We start from the raw sequence: 14,977 nt of genomic DNA, 5'->3' as shown, positions 1-14,977 counted from the left end.
TGGACCTGTGTGAGAAGAAAGGTCTGATCTAGAAGAAATAGGTCTGATCTAGCATTTTGTGAGCATATAGGATAAACTTGAGGGATTTAAACTGGTTAGGAGAGAGAGAGAGGTTTGGGGGGGGGGGAGAACTGCATTTAAATGGTTTTGGTTGGCCAAGTGGTTAGTGTATCTGCCTTCTAGCCAAGAAGCTGCAGGTTCAGATCCCACCAGGGGGCATGGATATTTGTGATTGTCTTTGTGGAAAGGGCATCTGTTACCCTACCAGTTCTTTTAGCAGGAGGCTTCACTCCCAAAACCCAGTGAGATATGGGGAGTGACTATACAGCATCAAATGATATCACATGTGAATAACTAATCAAGGTTGAATCAGCAGAGAAACTACTGTTGCTGAAAAGGAGAGTAATGACTACTGTGAATAGATCTGTGGAAGTGAGAGGTGATGTGAAAGAGCAATAGCATAGGATACAAGGACTTGTGGATGGAGACATAAGCAGCACGAGTGAATGGAATGAGAGAGCAGGGGGGGGGGGAGACAGGATGGATAGGAAAACAGTATAAGAAGTTTGGCTGTTGATATGATAAGTGAACAAGAAAGGATTGAGATGGCTAGGGATGTGGGAGGAGTGTGTTCTGTCTGGGGAGGGTTGTAGGATCAGTGGTGATGGAATGGCGGGGGGGGGATAGGCAGGAGTCACATCTGAGAAGTGGGACGTAAAAGAACCAGAAATGAGCTGTTGTGATTATTTACTAATATGAGAAGTATACAAAATAAGGGGAATGAAATTGTTGCATTGATTGAGTTTATTCACCTCAAAATTGCCATAATAAGTGAAATGCGATTGGATGTGGCATCATGACAGGAATAATGATGGAGAGAGAGAGATGCAACGTTTTCATGAAGTCAGACAGGGCAGAAAAGGAGGAGTAGGAATACTGTTGATGGTAGCAGGGGAGATGCAAGGGGCAAATTAGTGGCAGTGGTTTTGAGGCAATATGGTGTGAGGTAGAGGTGGACAGAATAAAATATTTAGTTGGATGTTGCTACAGAAGTGGCAATGTAGAGAGTAGTGGAAAGGAAATGTAGAGGCAAATAAGAAAAGGGTGATATCAGGAGATATGGGTGATTTTAATTCTGGAAATATATACGGGAATGAAGAGATAGCATCTGGGGACAAAGAGATTGAATTTCTCGAGTTTTTGTTATAACCAACTTTAGGCATACATAGCAGAGCAGAAAAGGATCAAGGATCTTGAATTTGAACATCTGATTAGAGGATGTTATTTATAAATGGGCATGAAATCTACCTCTGGATGGTCATGAGATTGACGATGAAGTGATCACCTAGGTGGTGACCAGCTACTAGGACTTCTGTGAGAAAGGGATATATATGAAATTATAGGCTTGTAATGGTTTTCAGTTATAACATGGAATGAGGAACTGGATGGAAAGGAGATTAATGCTGCTTGAGGTCTACTCAAGAACTGTCTGGCAGAGGAAATGTTTGCAAGTATTCCGAAGATCAGGAAGTTAAATAAGGTAGGTGTGAAATAGATGAATGAAGGGATGAAGAAGAAAGCATTATGGAGACAGCACAAGATGAGTAGTAATAATCAGTTACATGAGGAATGCATAGACTAGATAAGAAAGATGACTTGCTTGGTAAGGGTAACAAAAGTGCAGTATGAGAACCACTTCAAAAGCTTGTAGATTTTCTTTATTCAAAGAGTTGGTTTAATCATTGTGTTTATCATTAATGTCAGTAACTTTAACCCATGATAGTTTTGGATTATGTCACACTTGGTAATTGAAATGTTAGTTGTTTTCCAGGAGTTTCTTACCTCATTTGTTATGTGAAGTATACACTTCAGCACCAAAGATGGATAATTTTTAAATTATGATTTTGTAAAAGAATTGCAGATAAGTTCATCTGTTGTTAATTGAATATATGTATAATTTTTTTTTATATATCATGGTAGTTTTGCTGTTATATTTTCATTAATTGTATCCATTTCCAAATGACTTGGTACAGTACTTGTGTTAGAGTCACTTCCTTGACTTTTCATCATATTTTAATTCATTACATTTAAATGCTTCTTAGCAATAAGCATATAGGAGCAGGTGGCCAAAAGTAAACCACTTCAACATGCTCAAATATGTTATGTTATTATTATGTGACACCTTTAAGGAGTCCGAAGACTCATTGAGGGAGGGCACCTACTCTACAACTCTCCGTCTCCACCACTCACTGGAGGATATGAAGCCATCAATTTTTTATTGCCAAAAATAAAGAAACACAAGTTTCAAAATTTACCAGAGAGTTAATGAGAATATAACCTTCAGCATAGGAGTTATGGTTTGCAATATTTAAAGGAACAAGAACTCTGTCTAGGAGTATGTAAACCATCACAACTCCTATGCCAAGGGTTATATTCTCATAAGATTTCTGGTAAATTTTGAAACTTTTGTACCTTTATTTTGACAATAAAAAATGAATTCGTAATATCCTCCAACTAAATGACTCTAATATGTCAAAATGAAGTCATTTAGCTCTACCCTTCATTATTTGATTATATGCCTACCAAGAAGTTTACTTATTCTGAATTTAACTTTCTAACATAGGATTGCTATGATAATGAGCAGAGGGTTTTTGTCTGGTCTCTGATAAGAACCAACAGTTTGAAACAGCTGTTGTATCAAGAAGCTGTCATCCAGTGAAACCTAATCAGTGCACTAATAAAAGGTGAATATACAGGCTCTTGGACAGAATTCATGTTCTTTTAAATAGTGCAAACCATGGCAACTACTATACTGAAGGTTATATTCTTGTAGGCTCTCTGGTAACTTTATAAACTTCTTCATTTTTGGTAATAAAAAATGGATAGACTCATAATATCCTCCAATTGAATAACTCCCCCCCACCCTTTTGGCTCTTTATTGACCGGATCTTGTTTTCTTTCATATTTTACCTTAGTGTAAGTAAAGAATTTCATAACAAAAAATCTCCAGATTAAATAAAAAAATTGAGGAAAGTACTGAAGAAGCAGGAGGTTGGAGTTCAAAAGTGACTCCTTTCTTACTGTCATTATTTTTATTAGTGGGATTGTTGCCCCTTAACAGCAACAGCGATATTGCTGATTTTTTTGTGATGGGATACTTTACATTCTCAACCAGGTAGTTACTTCTAAATTGCAGCCAATGTCTGCGTTCTCAGTAGTTATGCTTTAATTTTTCTGATGCAATGCCACTTTGTTTTACTTATTTCAACCAGTTTTTTCTTAAAAAATAACTTGTTGAAATTGGCTAAAAAAAAATGAGAGACTGTAGCCGTGCCAGTAGCATTTTTTGCAATTAGAATGGTTCCAAAAAGACACTGGACATTTCAGCACAGTTGAACCATTTTGGTTCAACTGTATTTATTCTCCCCCCCCCACCCTCAAATATTTATTATTATTACGTGACACCTCCAAGGACTCATCGAGGAATGGCACCTCTACAATTCTCTGACTCCTCTACCAACTACCCAGAACAACTACTACCGTCATCATCCACACAGTACCATCACCAATATTTTTTGTCTGTAAATTGTACATGTTCTCAAGGCTGATTTGCCTGTATACTGGATTAAAAACCAAAATTTGCAAGTTTGTTATGTCCTTTCATGTTGAAATTCTCAGACTTTCAGCAGTGTAAGAAACAGCTATATTTTGGTCAAAATCAGTTGAATACTGCTGTAACCTCTAGAGGTGTGTGCAAAAGAGGTAGAGAAGAAAAACAAGAACTATCACTATTTTCAAAGTGCTTTAGCTTTTCTATTCAGTTGATTTAACACCTGCTTCAAATTTAGAAGGCTTTGTTTTGTTGAGTAGGTCTGTCAAGTGTAAGTAGCAGATAATATTCATTTCTGAACTAAGGTTAAAAGCAAGTTGAATTTTGGTTTTAATGATTGATAAATAAATATCAAGAAGGTGGCAAAATATTCTGGAGGTTGTTGAAGAAGGTCAGAAATGGAGGAAAGAGTGCTGTAAAAGGAATTAGAGATGATAAAGGTGACATGAAAACAGGAGGAAAAGATATCCTTGAAGTATGGAGTAATTACTTCGAAAAATTGCTAAATGAAACAAGCAGTGATAGCACAGTGGTAAAAATCACTCAACAGGCATACAGTCAGGAATACATATCCATACTTGAAGTAGAAAAAGCAATCAAAGGCTTGAAATGTGGAAAAGCAGCAGGAGTAGATGATATTCAATCAGAAATGCTTGAGTGTGGTGGTATAAAAGTCTTACAGTGGCTGCACTGCATATTTCAGAAGGCATGGACAGAGGGACGAATTCCCGATGATTGGAGTAGAGCTGTCATAGTACTCATATATAAAAAGGGAAATAAAACTGAATGTGAGAATTATAGAGGTATTTCCCTACTGAGTGTACCATGCAAGATTTATGCCAGTATACTTGAGAAACAGTTGAAAAGAATTGTGGAAGATAAGCTTGATGAAGAACAAGCTGGATTCAGGCCAAATAGAGGCTGTCAGGATCAGATCTTCACTTTATGACAAATAGTCGAAAAATCATGGAAATATAATAAAGATCTGTATTTAAGTTTTGTAGATCTGGAAAAGGCATATGACAAGGTGCCAAGAGAGAGAAGCTATTCAATATGTTACAGTTATATGGTGTCAATGGGGCATTATATCAAGCAATACTTAGTCTTTATTTGAGTTGTAAATCAGTAGTTAAGATTGAAGGAAGTACAGGAAGATGGTTTAATGTTAAATCTGGTGTGAAACAGGGATGTACATTATCCCCCTCTGTTATTCATTATCTATATGGATCATATTATGAAGGAAAGTGGTATTAAACCTGATATCAAAATTGGAGATGTTAATGTCAGCTCTTTGCTTTATGCAGACGATGTTATACTTCTAAATAAATCTGTTACAAGTCTGCAAGATTCCCTGACTAAATTGAATAACTGTTGTAATAGATATGGTATGAAGGTCAGCAATAAAAAGACAAAGAAAATAGGCAGAATCGTTGAAAATGTCAACTGCGTTATGAAAGGAGAACTTGTGATACAAGTAAAACATTTCAGCTACTTGGCACGATTTTTAGTGAAGACGGTAAATTAAATATGGAAATAGACAACAGAATCAACAAAGCTGGTATGGTAGGAAGTCAATTGAATAAATTCATATGGAATAAGAGAGAAATTAGTCGGAATGCTAAATTAGCTGTATACAAGACAGTGTTCAAACCAGTTTTAACTTATGGATCTGAGAGCTGAATCAGAAGTAAAACACTTGACCAAAGACTAGAGACCACAGATATGAGATTCCTGAGAAAGTTTTGATGTGTGAACAGATGGCATCAATGGCAATATCATATTAAAAATGAGGATATTAGGAAAGAACTTGACATTGTCAGCATCTAGGAATGCGTTAGCAGAGCTAATCTCAGGTATTGGAATGGGCGAGAAAAGATTAGCAAAACAAGTGTTCTCTGCCAGGTTGGCAGGAAAACAACCCAGAGGAAGTCCAAGATGTAGATGGATTGATACGGTACAAAATGCCTTAGATGATAGATATATAAGATCTGATAATGTTGGAGTCTTGACAAGTAACAGACTGATTTGGAGGAAAATTGTAGATACGGAGTTAGTAAAAATGTTAATTTTTCATGTAGTACTATCATATCCTGTACACCCCTTGAGGCTACATGGCAGGAATTTGATGATGATGATTCTTACAGTAAAAGTAGTCAGTGATTTACTAGAATACTTGGCTTAAGAATCACTGTTGGATTCTTGATAAAGTCCACAAATTAACCTTCATGACTTTTTTTTCTATACTGATAGTAACTGATTTCACTACAAGTTTCCTTCATCATAAGAGAGAAAATTATTTTTTCAGACTTGATATATTTATCAAGATCTAGCTTCTTACTGATAAGATCAGTAAGAAGCTAGATCCTTGGAGTTAATGAGCTAATACCATAGTATATTTTAGATATCAAAATTTAGATACTATCCTCAACTTTTTAATTCCACATCAAGTGTTCAGGACTCTGAATAACTGCTGCAACATATCTGTTATGAAAAATTAGCAATAGAAAACACAGAAAAAAATCAGAATGTGGAAAACATCAACTGTTCTTAATGGAGAACCTTACTTTCTTATCTCCTGATGCCCTATGATCCAGCTTCTTAGTTATTATCCCTATTTCCTGCAACTAATTGATCCTCCCACTTTCTCTCCTCGAGTTATTTTTCCCTCCTCCTCTGTCATTCTTTGCCAAGTTAATTTCAGCCTTTCTGTTTTCCTTCTGAGATTCATATCAAAACCATTATTGAAATTTCTGCTCTGCTTATTGTTTCTAGTGCATTGGCCAATCCACTACTTCCATTTCTATTTTTATTTCACTGCTAATACTTTTTTGTTTTGTCTGTTATATAACTCATTTTATAATAGTCAAATATAATTGGTAATTAGTTTACGGAATTAACAACGCATATAAAGTATATTAATTAAAGGTAACTTTAATGAATAACTTCTATATTTCGGCAACGTCACATTGCCATCTTCAGGAACATAAAGATATGGTATGTGCACTCAGGAACTAACACATAGCAAATGAGGAAGAAAGCAAGAAACTAATATTGTTCCTAAAGTCCTAATGGTGCCCTCTTGCGAGCTAATTTGGTAGTCTTGGCAGTTGGGCTGAAGTTCTCATAATGAAAGTCTCCCAAATTTGGGGCAGTTTCATGCACCCAAATTTGATGAGGTTAGGAACGTTTTTTAGAGCTGCTGAAGATTCTTTGAATAATCTTTCGTATTTAAACTTGCTGCGATGAATTATTTTTGTTTTCTTCCAACGAATTTTATGGTGGGTATCTAAGGCATGGTCTGCCAGCCCAGAGCGGCTGTACTGGAAAATTTGGGAAACTTTCATTATGAGAACTTCAGCCCAACTGCCAAGACTACCAAATTAGCCCGCAAGAGGGCACCATTAGGACTTTAGGAACAATATTAGTTTCTTGCTTTCTTCCTCATTTGCTTTGTGTTAGTACCTGAGTGCACATACCATATCTTTATGTTCCTGAAGATGGCAATGTGACGTTGCCGAAATATAGAAGTTATTCATTAAAGTTACCTTTAATTAATATACTTTATATGCGTTGTTAATTCCGTAAACTAATTACCAGTTATGTCTAACCAACGTATAAGTCTTGCTACTAGAGTCAAATATAATATACTGGTAGATTGAAAAGTAGGTGCCTGAGATATTATAAATATCCAGAAGTTTTTACAAGACTATCAATATTGACATTAATATTATTTAAGGATAATCGCATAGAATTTTCGTCCGTTATTCTTATCCGAATTTTTGATTTATTGTATTTCATCCTCGAAAAAAACTGTTCACACATATATGTGCTGCCGAAAAGACAAATGATTTTTCTTGAAAAGGCGTGTAAATTTGTATATTTTTCTTCCACCAAATAAAATTTATAAACATCAGTCAAAGCAATGTTGTTAAATTGTGATTTTAGCACTAAATCTGCCTGAAGCTCAATAAGTTCCATCTGTAAGTTTTCTGGCACATTATTTACATCAGCATCCATCGGACGAGCAAATATAGCGAATGTGGAGTCTTTGTTTTTGAAGTCGGCAAACCTTGTATCAAATTGCTCTATTAATGCCTTCAGTTCATCTCCATAACAATTATAAGGGATATTTTTATGAGTTGCTAGAGTAGGAAAATGATAAGAATTTTTAGCTCTTATCTGACTTTCCAACAATCTTAGTTTATTACAAAAAGCTTTGACATGTCCATGCAGTTCATGAACCAATTGTCCTTGTTTTTTGTAATTTAAGATTCAGTTCGTTTAGGTATCCGGTGACATCTACAAGGAATGCTAAATCACACACCCACTCATCATCTTTTACTTGGTTAATTGTGTTTCCTTTTATGTCCATAAAATCTGCAATGTCTTGTCTCAGATCATAAAATCGTTTTAACATTTTACCTTTACTCAACCACCTCACTTCACAGTAATAAGACACATCTTCATAATCCGAAAATAGGTCTGCCAAATACTCCTTAAATTGGCGGTGATTAAGTGCACGTGACTTAAAGTTAATACTGGCTACTACAACTTCCATAACATTTGTGAATTTAATCGATTTTGCACACAGATTTTGTTGGTGGATAATGCAGTGAAAATTTGTTAAATTTTCCAGATGGATCTGTAGTTCTATTGCTCTTTCATGAACTATTCCAATAAATCCCTTCTGCGCACCAACCATTGCAGGGGGGGCTCCATCAGTGCATATGCCAGTAGTGAACTCCATTTAACCCAAATCTCTCGAAGATTGTATTGACTGTTTCAAATATATCTCCACCGGTAGTTGTTCCTTTTAACGGCCGAAGCCCCAATAATTCTTCTGTAATGTTGAAATCCGCATCAACTCCTCGAATAAATATTGCTAGTTGTGCTGTATCGGAGGCAGCGGTGCTGTCATCCAAAGCAATTGAAAATGCTTCTAATCTATCAATCTTCTCTTTTAAACTTTTTTTTGATATCATCAGCCATAATTTCTATCAGTCGGACAACAGTACGTCTCGACAAACGAATATTCTTGAGGTCTTTTTTCTTTTCAGGACATATTATACTTGCAACATCCAGCAGACATTCTTTGATAAATTCTCCTTCACCAAATGACATAGAATGCTTAGCGATTTTTTCGCTTATGACAAAGCTGGCTTTGACAATGCTGTGATCATTCTTTGCTTGTTGAACATTTGCTGCTGGGTACCCAAGTTCTTCAACTTCTGTATTTCATCTTTTCGTAGTTGTCCATCAATTTTTGGGTGATCCGCATGTCTCGAAGTAAAGTGTCTCTTCAAGTTGATGGATATGGATTCATTGCACAGCAAACATACAGGCAAACCTTTATTCAGAATAAAATAATAATCCTCCGTCCAGTTGTCTTGAAATTGACGATTCTCTGCATCTACTTTTCTTTTTTTTTGCAATAACCCCTGACATTGTCCCAAATTTATAAGCGATATTCAGAACTGTCAAACAAAACTGTCTTCTACATCACAGGCACTGAACAGAACATAACATCAACGCAGGCACCGAACAGAACATAACATCAATGCAGGCACTGAACAAAGCACAACACCAACCCAAGTACCAAACTGACACATTGGAACATGTTCACACACGCCGCTAGTCAAAGTGAGAAAGAGACCTTGGTTGGAGAAAACATAGTGTGTTTTGCGCAAGTCATATGACGTCAGCTTAATGCGAGTTAGTAGAACACACCATGTTTTCTCCCACCATGATTCAGACAAACTTCGCTGAAATAGATTAGGCCGGGGGTTGCCCATATGTAATCTAAACTAATCATAATATCTGAAGAATCCTAATGAAGATCCGATCCAGAATTACTATTCTTATCAGAACTCCAACTCACAACCACAACAACCCGTCTACCGTATGCCCACAGATGCGAGACCCTTCAACACTTCTGCGCATGTCAAAAGAAGGAGAATCCATTCCGATAATAGGGGAATCAATGTGTTTTTCGTGGGATGAGTGTTTATTATTATAAGTTGGAAAATTAGCTTTTCTTTTATGAAAATTCTAGTTCTTAAAGTGGTAACTATTTTGCTTGTACAACAGTGGGAAAATTTATGTATAAAGCATGTGACTTCGCGTGTTGGTGGCCAATTCATGCATCTATTATTTCTTTCTCCCCTTCAGCATGAATTGACTCTTTTTGACACAAAGCCAAGGTCAGCTTTACGAAGTGTGGGCATACAGTACCTCAACTGCCTAAACTACACACACACAATTCTTTCTGCCACAAGGGTGGCACTTGTGCATTCATTAGAACTGACATACCATGCTAGAAATTGCAAAACCTTGAATCTCTTTCCCCCCCCCTGTTTGATCTGCTTTGGCTCAAAATAGTCCCCACCAAACCAATCTGCCCTTTTTACTTGCTCTCTCTCTTTATCTCCAAACTCCATTAACCACTCTGACCTCTTCAACTATCTATCTCTAAAGCTTGACTTTCTACAGTCAAAATACCCTAACAGTGGGGCCGTCCTTCTTGGGGTCTTCAATATCCACAACTCAGATTGGCTTTTTCTCCAGTTTCACTAATCAACCAAGCAGGGATGCTGAGGTGTTTGCCATTAGCAGTGACCTATCACAAATCATCAATCTCCCTACAGAATACCTGACAACCCTCCCTGCTCCAATTTGACAATGCACTTGATCTTTTCCTAACAAGCTCCCCTTCCAAGTATACTGTGGATATCAGTTCTCCTCTTGACAACTCAGATCACAACCTCATACAAGTCTCTTCTGCCAAACAACAACTTTCACCCACCAATTCTTAATCTTGTTTCCCTTGGCCCTAGAAGGGTGCCAAATGGGATGAACTCCTTGACTTCTATTACTCCTTCCCATGCTCTGAATACTGTTTCAGTTCATCTGACCAAACACCTGCTCAGAGCAAATAACAGAAATCATGCTCACAGGAATGAAAGCCTTCATTCCTTGTTCCACTCCAAATTCACAGCAACAATCCAATATTTGGTTCTCAAAAAACTGTGTGAATGCAGTAACAGAAAAAAAAAAAAAAACACTGCATACCACAAATAATTCAAGACCAAGACTCCAGCTACTCCCTCTGCCTATACTGCAGCTCACCCTGTAAAAGAATCACCAACCAAATCCAAATCAGACTTTGAAAGGGCCAAATGCTACAAACTCACCTCCTGCCCAAATGGCAGTCTCTCTTGCCAAGGGCATTATTATTATTATTCCTGATACCTCCAAGGAGTCCAAAGACTCATCGCGGGAGGACATCTACAACTGTCTCTACACCTTACCTCTACTACGAATCAACGCCATCTACCGTCCACCTCCAACACAACTAGTAATTTTTGTCTGTAAATTGCGTGTGTTCTGAAGGGCCGATTTGTATGTATGCGGGATGAAAAACCCGAGTTTCCGGGAGAAAAAACCCTGCTACCTCCGTATGAGATCGGCTAACTCACCATCGATTGAAATCGACCAGATAAAGATTCCTCCCGTCGCGACGAGAATCGAACTTAGGCCTATTCCAATCGAAGGGCATTGGGTGCAACTTTTGCCCACCCAGGTGTCTACCACTCATGCATCCAGATGGTACTGTAGTTACCTCACCTAAAGACAAGGCCAACTTACTGCCATCACTCCTCTCTTCTGATTCCTGCATTGATGACCTGAGCAAATCTCCCTCCACTCCACCAAGAACCATGTCACTCCCTGCCTATCCATGTCACTCATAGTCTTTTGCCAGAAATCCAAAGAATCCTTAATAACCTGAAACAAATAAGGCATCTGGTCCTGATGATATCCCAGTTATTGTTAAAAGTTTGTGCCCCAGAACTAACACCTATTCTTTATCACCTCTTCAATCTATCCTATACAACTGGCATCTACCCTACAACATGGAAACTCACATAGTTGCTCTCAACATTTCAAAGGCTTGGTACAGGGTTTGATCAGGTTTGGTACAGGGGTCTATTTAGTAAACTGCCAACTTAGGGTCTGCCTTCCACACTCTGCAACTGCTCACTAGTTGCCCACTACGTGTGATGGTTTCCTCTCCTCAGATTTCTCTACCAATGCAGGAGTGCCACAGGATTCCATTCTTTCATTCACTCTCTTCCTCTTGTATATAAATGATCTGCTCTCACCGACTTCCAATCCTATCCATAACTTTGCCAATGACTACACTCCATTCCTCCTTTTCATTTGATGAACCTTGTACTGCTCAAGTATTACAATCCTCAAGATCCACCATGAGCAGTGGCCTGAACTCTGATCTCCTAGCTCTATCCAAGTGGGGCAGAACAGCCTTGTAGACTTCAATGCCATCAAAATTCAGTCTTGTTTGATCTCTCACAAGAAAGCGCTCACCCCCCCCCCTCTCCTTACCTTCAACAGTATCTGGATATCTAAACACGATCAGATTTCCCCTTCTTGGACTGACCTACACCTCTGATCTTTTGTGGAACAAACACATTTCAACTATAACTTCTGCAGGTGCCAAAACACTTGGTGTACTTTTTTTGCACATGACACTATTTTATGCCTTTGCAGCTACTAACTCTACACAGATCCTAAATCCACCCAACCATGGAATATTGCTCCCATGTTTCAATAGTGCACCAAAATCTTCTCTAAGATTGCTCAGTTCTATCCAGAAGAGGGCAATCTAGCTAATTAATGATCCCTCATATATTCACTTCCTCTCTCACAGACGTTCAGTTTTTGCCTTGTGCCTCTTCTACAGATACTCTCATGGGCAGTGCTGCTGAATTGGCCACTATTATTCTGCCACTTTCCTCCAAAATCATTAGAACAGGAGCCACTGCTAACAACACCCTTTTACAATCCATCTTGAAACTCACTGAAACAGCTTCACTGTCTCCTCTATCATTCCATCTACTTCTGTTCTTTGGAACAGTCTCCCCCCCCCCCACTCTGCCTTCCTCAAAGAATGCAACCTTCAGCCATTCAAACAAAATGTGAACTGATTCTTCCTTTTTTCTTATCCTCATGTCCACTAGTGGCACTAATCTGCTATAGGTCTTGTGACCTTTCACATGTGGATCTCTCTCTCACACACACATATATATATAAACCTACAAACTTGCCAAGTGGTTAGCAAAACCTCTTTCCTCTTCACTATAGGTCAAGACAGGAAGTGGGAGATGCAAAGAGATGCTCCACAAATGGAAACGGACTGGCCTGTTACTGTGATTGTGACAATGTAGCCCAGATCCATATTGTTGGTAACTCTCCTGTGTTCTCTTATCCTGGAACTGATATGGACTTTTATGATGTTAAACCTGAAGCTTTATTATGGATTCAGAATCTGACTACTAAACTATGATGCCTTTTGTGTTTTATGTAACAGTTCTACCTATATTACTTTCTATGTGTACATCATTCGCTAAATAAATTTACCAGTACTACTTATAGAAACCCTTGATCTAATTAAGCCACATCTCTGGATAAAAAGTCATGTTAATTGTGGTCTTTGAATTATGGCCTACCAGCTTTTTGGCAGATTAATGTAGCTGTATTTGTTTGAGGTTGGATGTAGGTTCTTCATAGCTGATGCTAATTCTAAAAATAGTCTCTCAGACTTACAACTTCTATATAGCAAAGTTGTCTTCTTTCATTTAACCCTATGTGAAAGAATGTCCACCAGTCCTGACTTGCCATACAAATGATTGTGGATGTAGTTTTTATCTTCTTCAAGGTGGATGTTTATAGATCTGCCAGTCTCTCCAGAATGGCTAAGTTGCAGGCCCAAGGAACATTATATACTCTGGGATGTGCAAGACGATTAGGCTGATCCTTAGGAGAACAGATGAAAGGTGCTGATTAGATGTATGGTTTGAAGGTAGTATGGAAGTTACATTTGCATAGAACTTTAGCTACTTTTTCTGATTTACCTTGAATATAAAGGAGGGCAATAATTTTGCTGTGATCTTGTGCCTTGGTTGAAGGAGGAGTAGATAGTATACTGTTTTATCCAACAACCTTTATGCTCTTGCAGGGTGGTGGGACATGGAAGTATACCAAATTAATAGAGATACTAAATATCTTATTTGTGCTTTCACTGCATTATTCTATATTCTTATATTTATTGATTGTTGTAATATCTAAAACCAAATCATATTTTCAGTACATAAAAGAAATAGTCTCTACATATTGCTCAATCACTAATGATGATGATGCCCTTTTCAACTGAAAGTGAGTGAGATGGTTTATGGTTTTTGCAAAACAAACTAGTCTGTGAATCCCTTGGCAAACATAGCAGAATATGCAGATAGATTACTTGGCCAAGACAGAACATTGAACTCAATGTTCTGTCCCACCCAATAAAGAATTTGATTAAATGCAGAAAAGAGAGGACAAAACTGTATTTTATGTTTTTTGTTTTCAGACATTTCTGACTGTTCTTCCATTTTCATGTATCATCTATTGAGAATAACTATGTTGACTTCTCAAGTAATATCATTAAGCAGCTATTTGTTAATTTTTTATGTATTATTTTCCTTTATCTTTAATGCATTATCATATATTACAAAATAAAATGAACTTCTAATTGGTAAATGCAATTATTATTAATACCACTATATGCTGGCTTACTTATTAAAAAGAAAAATTCTTAATATATCAGTGCTTGACTTGCTTATTTATCTGAAATATATGCACCCTCCTTGATCTCATTATGAAAATATTCATTGTATTTAATTTTTTTTTAAAGGAATGTGGATCCACCAATTTGGTATGATACGTATCTGAAGTTGTTTGAAATACAAAGGCTGTGAAGTAATAAGGAAAGACATTTCTTCCATGTTCACTGCATTGTTGTTCAGTTCAGTTCTTAATCAAATGTAGATCTTATTTTAATTAATGTTATTTGCATTCCTGACTGCATATTTTTATCAGTGAAAACAAAATGTATAAAATATGTATGAATGTTTATATTCTGTGAAAGAGAATTTTAATGCCAGAACTTTATATCTCTATATTAAGACTATATTGAACAAATTTTGAATAGTACACTGGGAAAAGATCTTATAAATTTAGATCAGGATACCCTGAAAATTTTGGTTATGGTTGTTGCTTATGTATTTAAAACACTCGTTTCAAAAATTATTTTAATAGCATTTTAGTTGCCAGCAGGGGAGGGAGGGGGGGGAAATCAAATCAAAATGTATTTTTAAATGTAGTGACTTTGTATTGTCTTAAAGTTATATGTTGCTAAATTTAGTTTTCTATGTAGAGTGCACGTCAAATAAGTTATTCAACGAATAAATGATAAACTTTATTTATCAAGTGAAATTGCATTATGTTGCACAACTATTCTTTCTTTTAATCCTA

General features: G+C 37.0%; 1 protein-coding gene across 1 annotated transcript in view; it reads left to right on the top strand.

The window, feature by feature from the left end:
* LOC150109067 (protein HID1) overlaps nt 1-14,770 on the top strand; it is a 423,878-nt gene extending 409,108 nt beyond the window's left edge. The window contains exon 19 of the mRNA XM_090405286.1: nt 14,358-14,770. Within this exon, the coding sequence (XP_090261412.1) occupies nt 14,358-14,421 (64 nt within the window). The 3' untranslated portion in view covers nt 14,422-14,770. The remainder of the gene's footprint in view (nt 1-14,357) is intronic.
* Nucleotides 14,771-14,977: the final 207 nt, after the last annotated feature.

Source organism: Typopeltis vanoorti, chromosome 2 (assembly GCF_054136105.1).
Source record: "Typopeltis vanoorti isolate ZY-2024b chromosome 2, IOZ_Tvanoo_1.0, whole genome shotgun sequence".
NCBI classification, from domain to species: domain Eukaryota; kingdom Metazoa; phylum Arthropoda; class Arachnida; order Uropygi; family Thelyphonidae; genus Typopeltis; species Typopeltis vanoorti.
The sequence above is the reverse complement of the archived record's forward strand: the minus strand, read 5'-3'. Positions and strand labels throughout refer to the sequence as shown.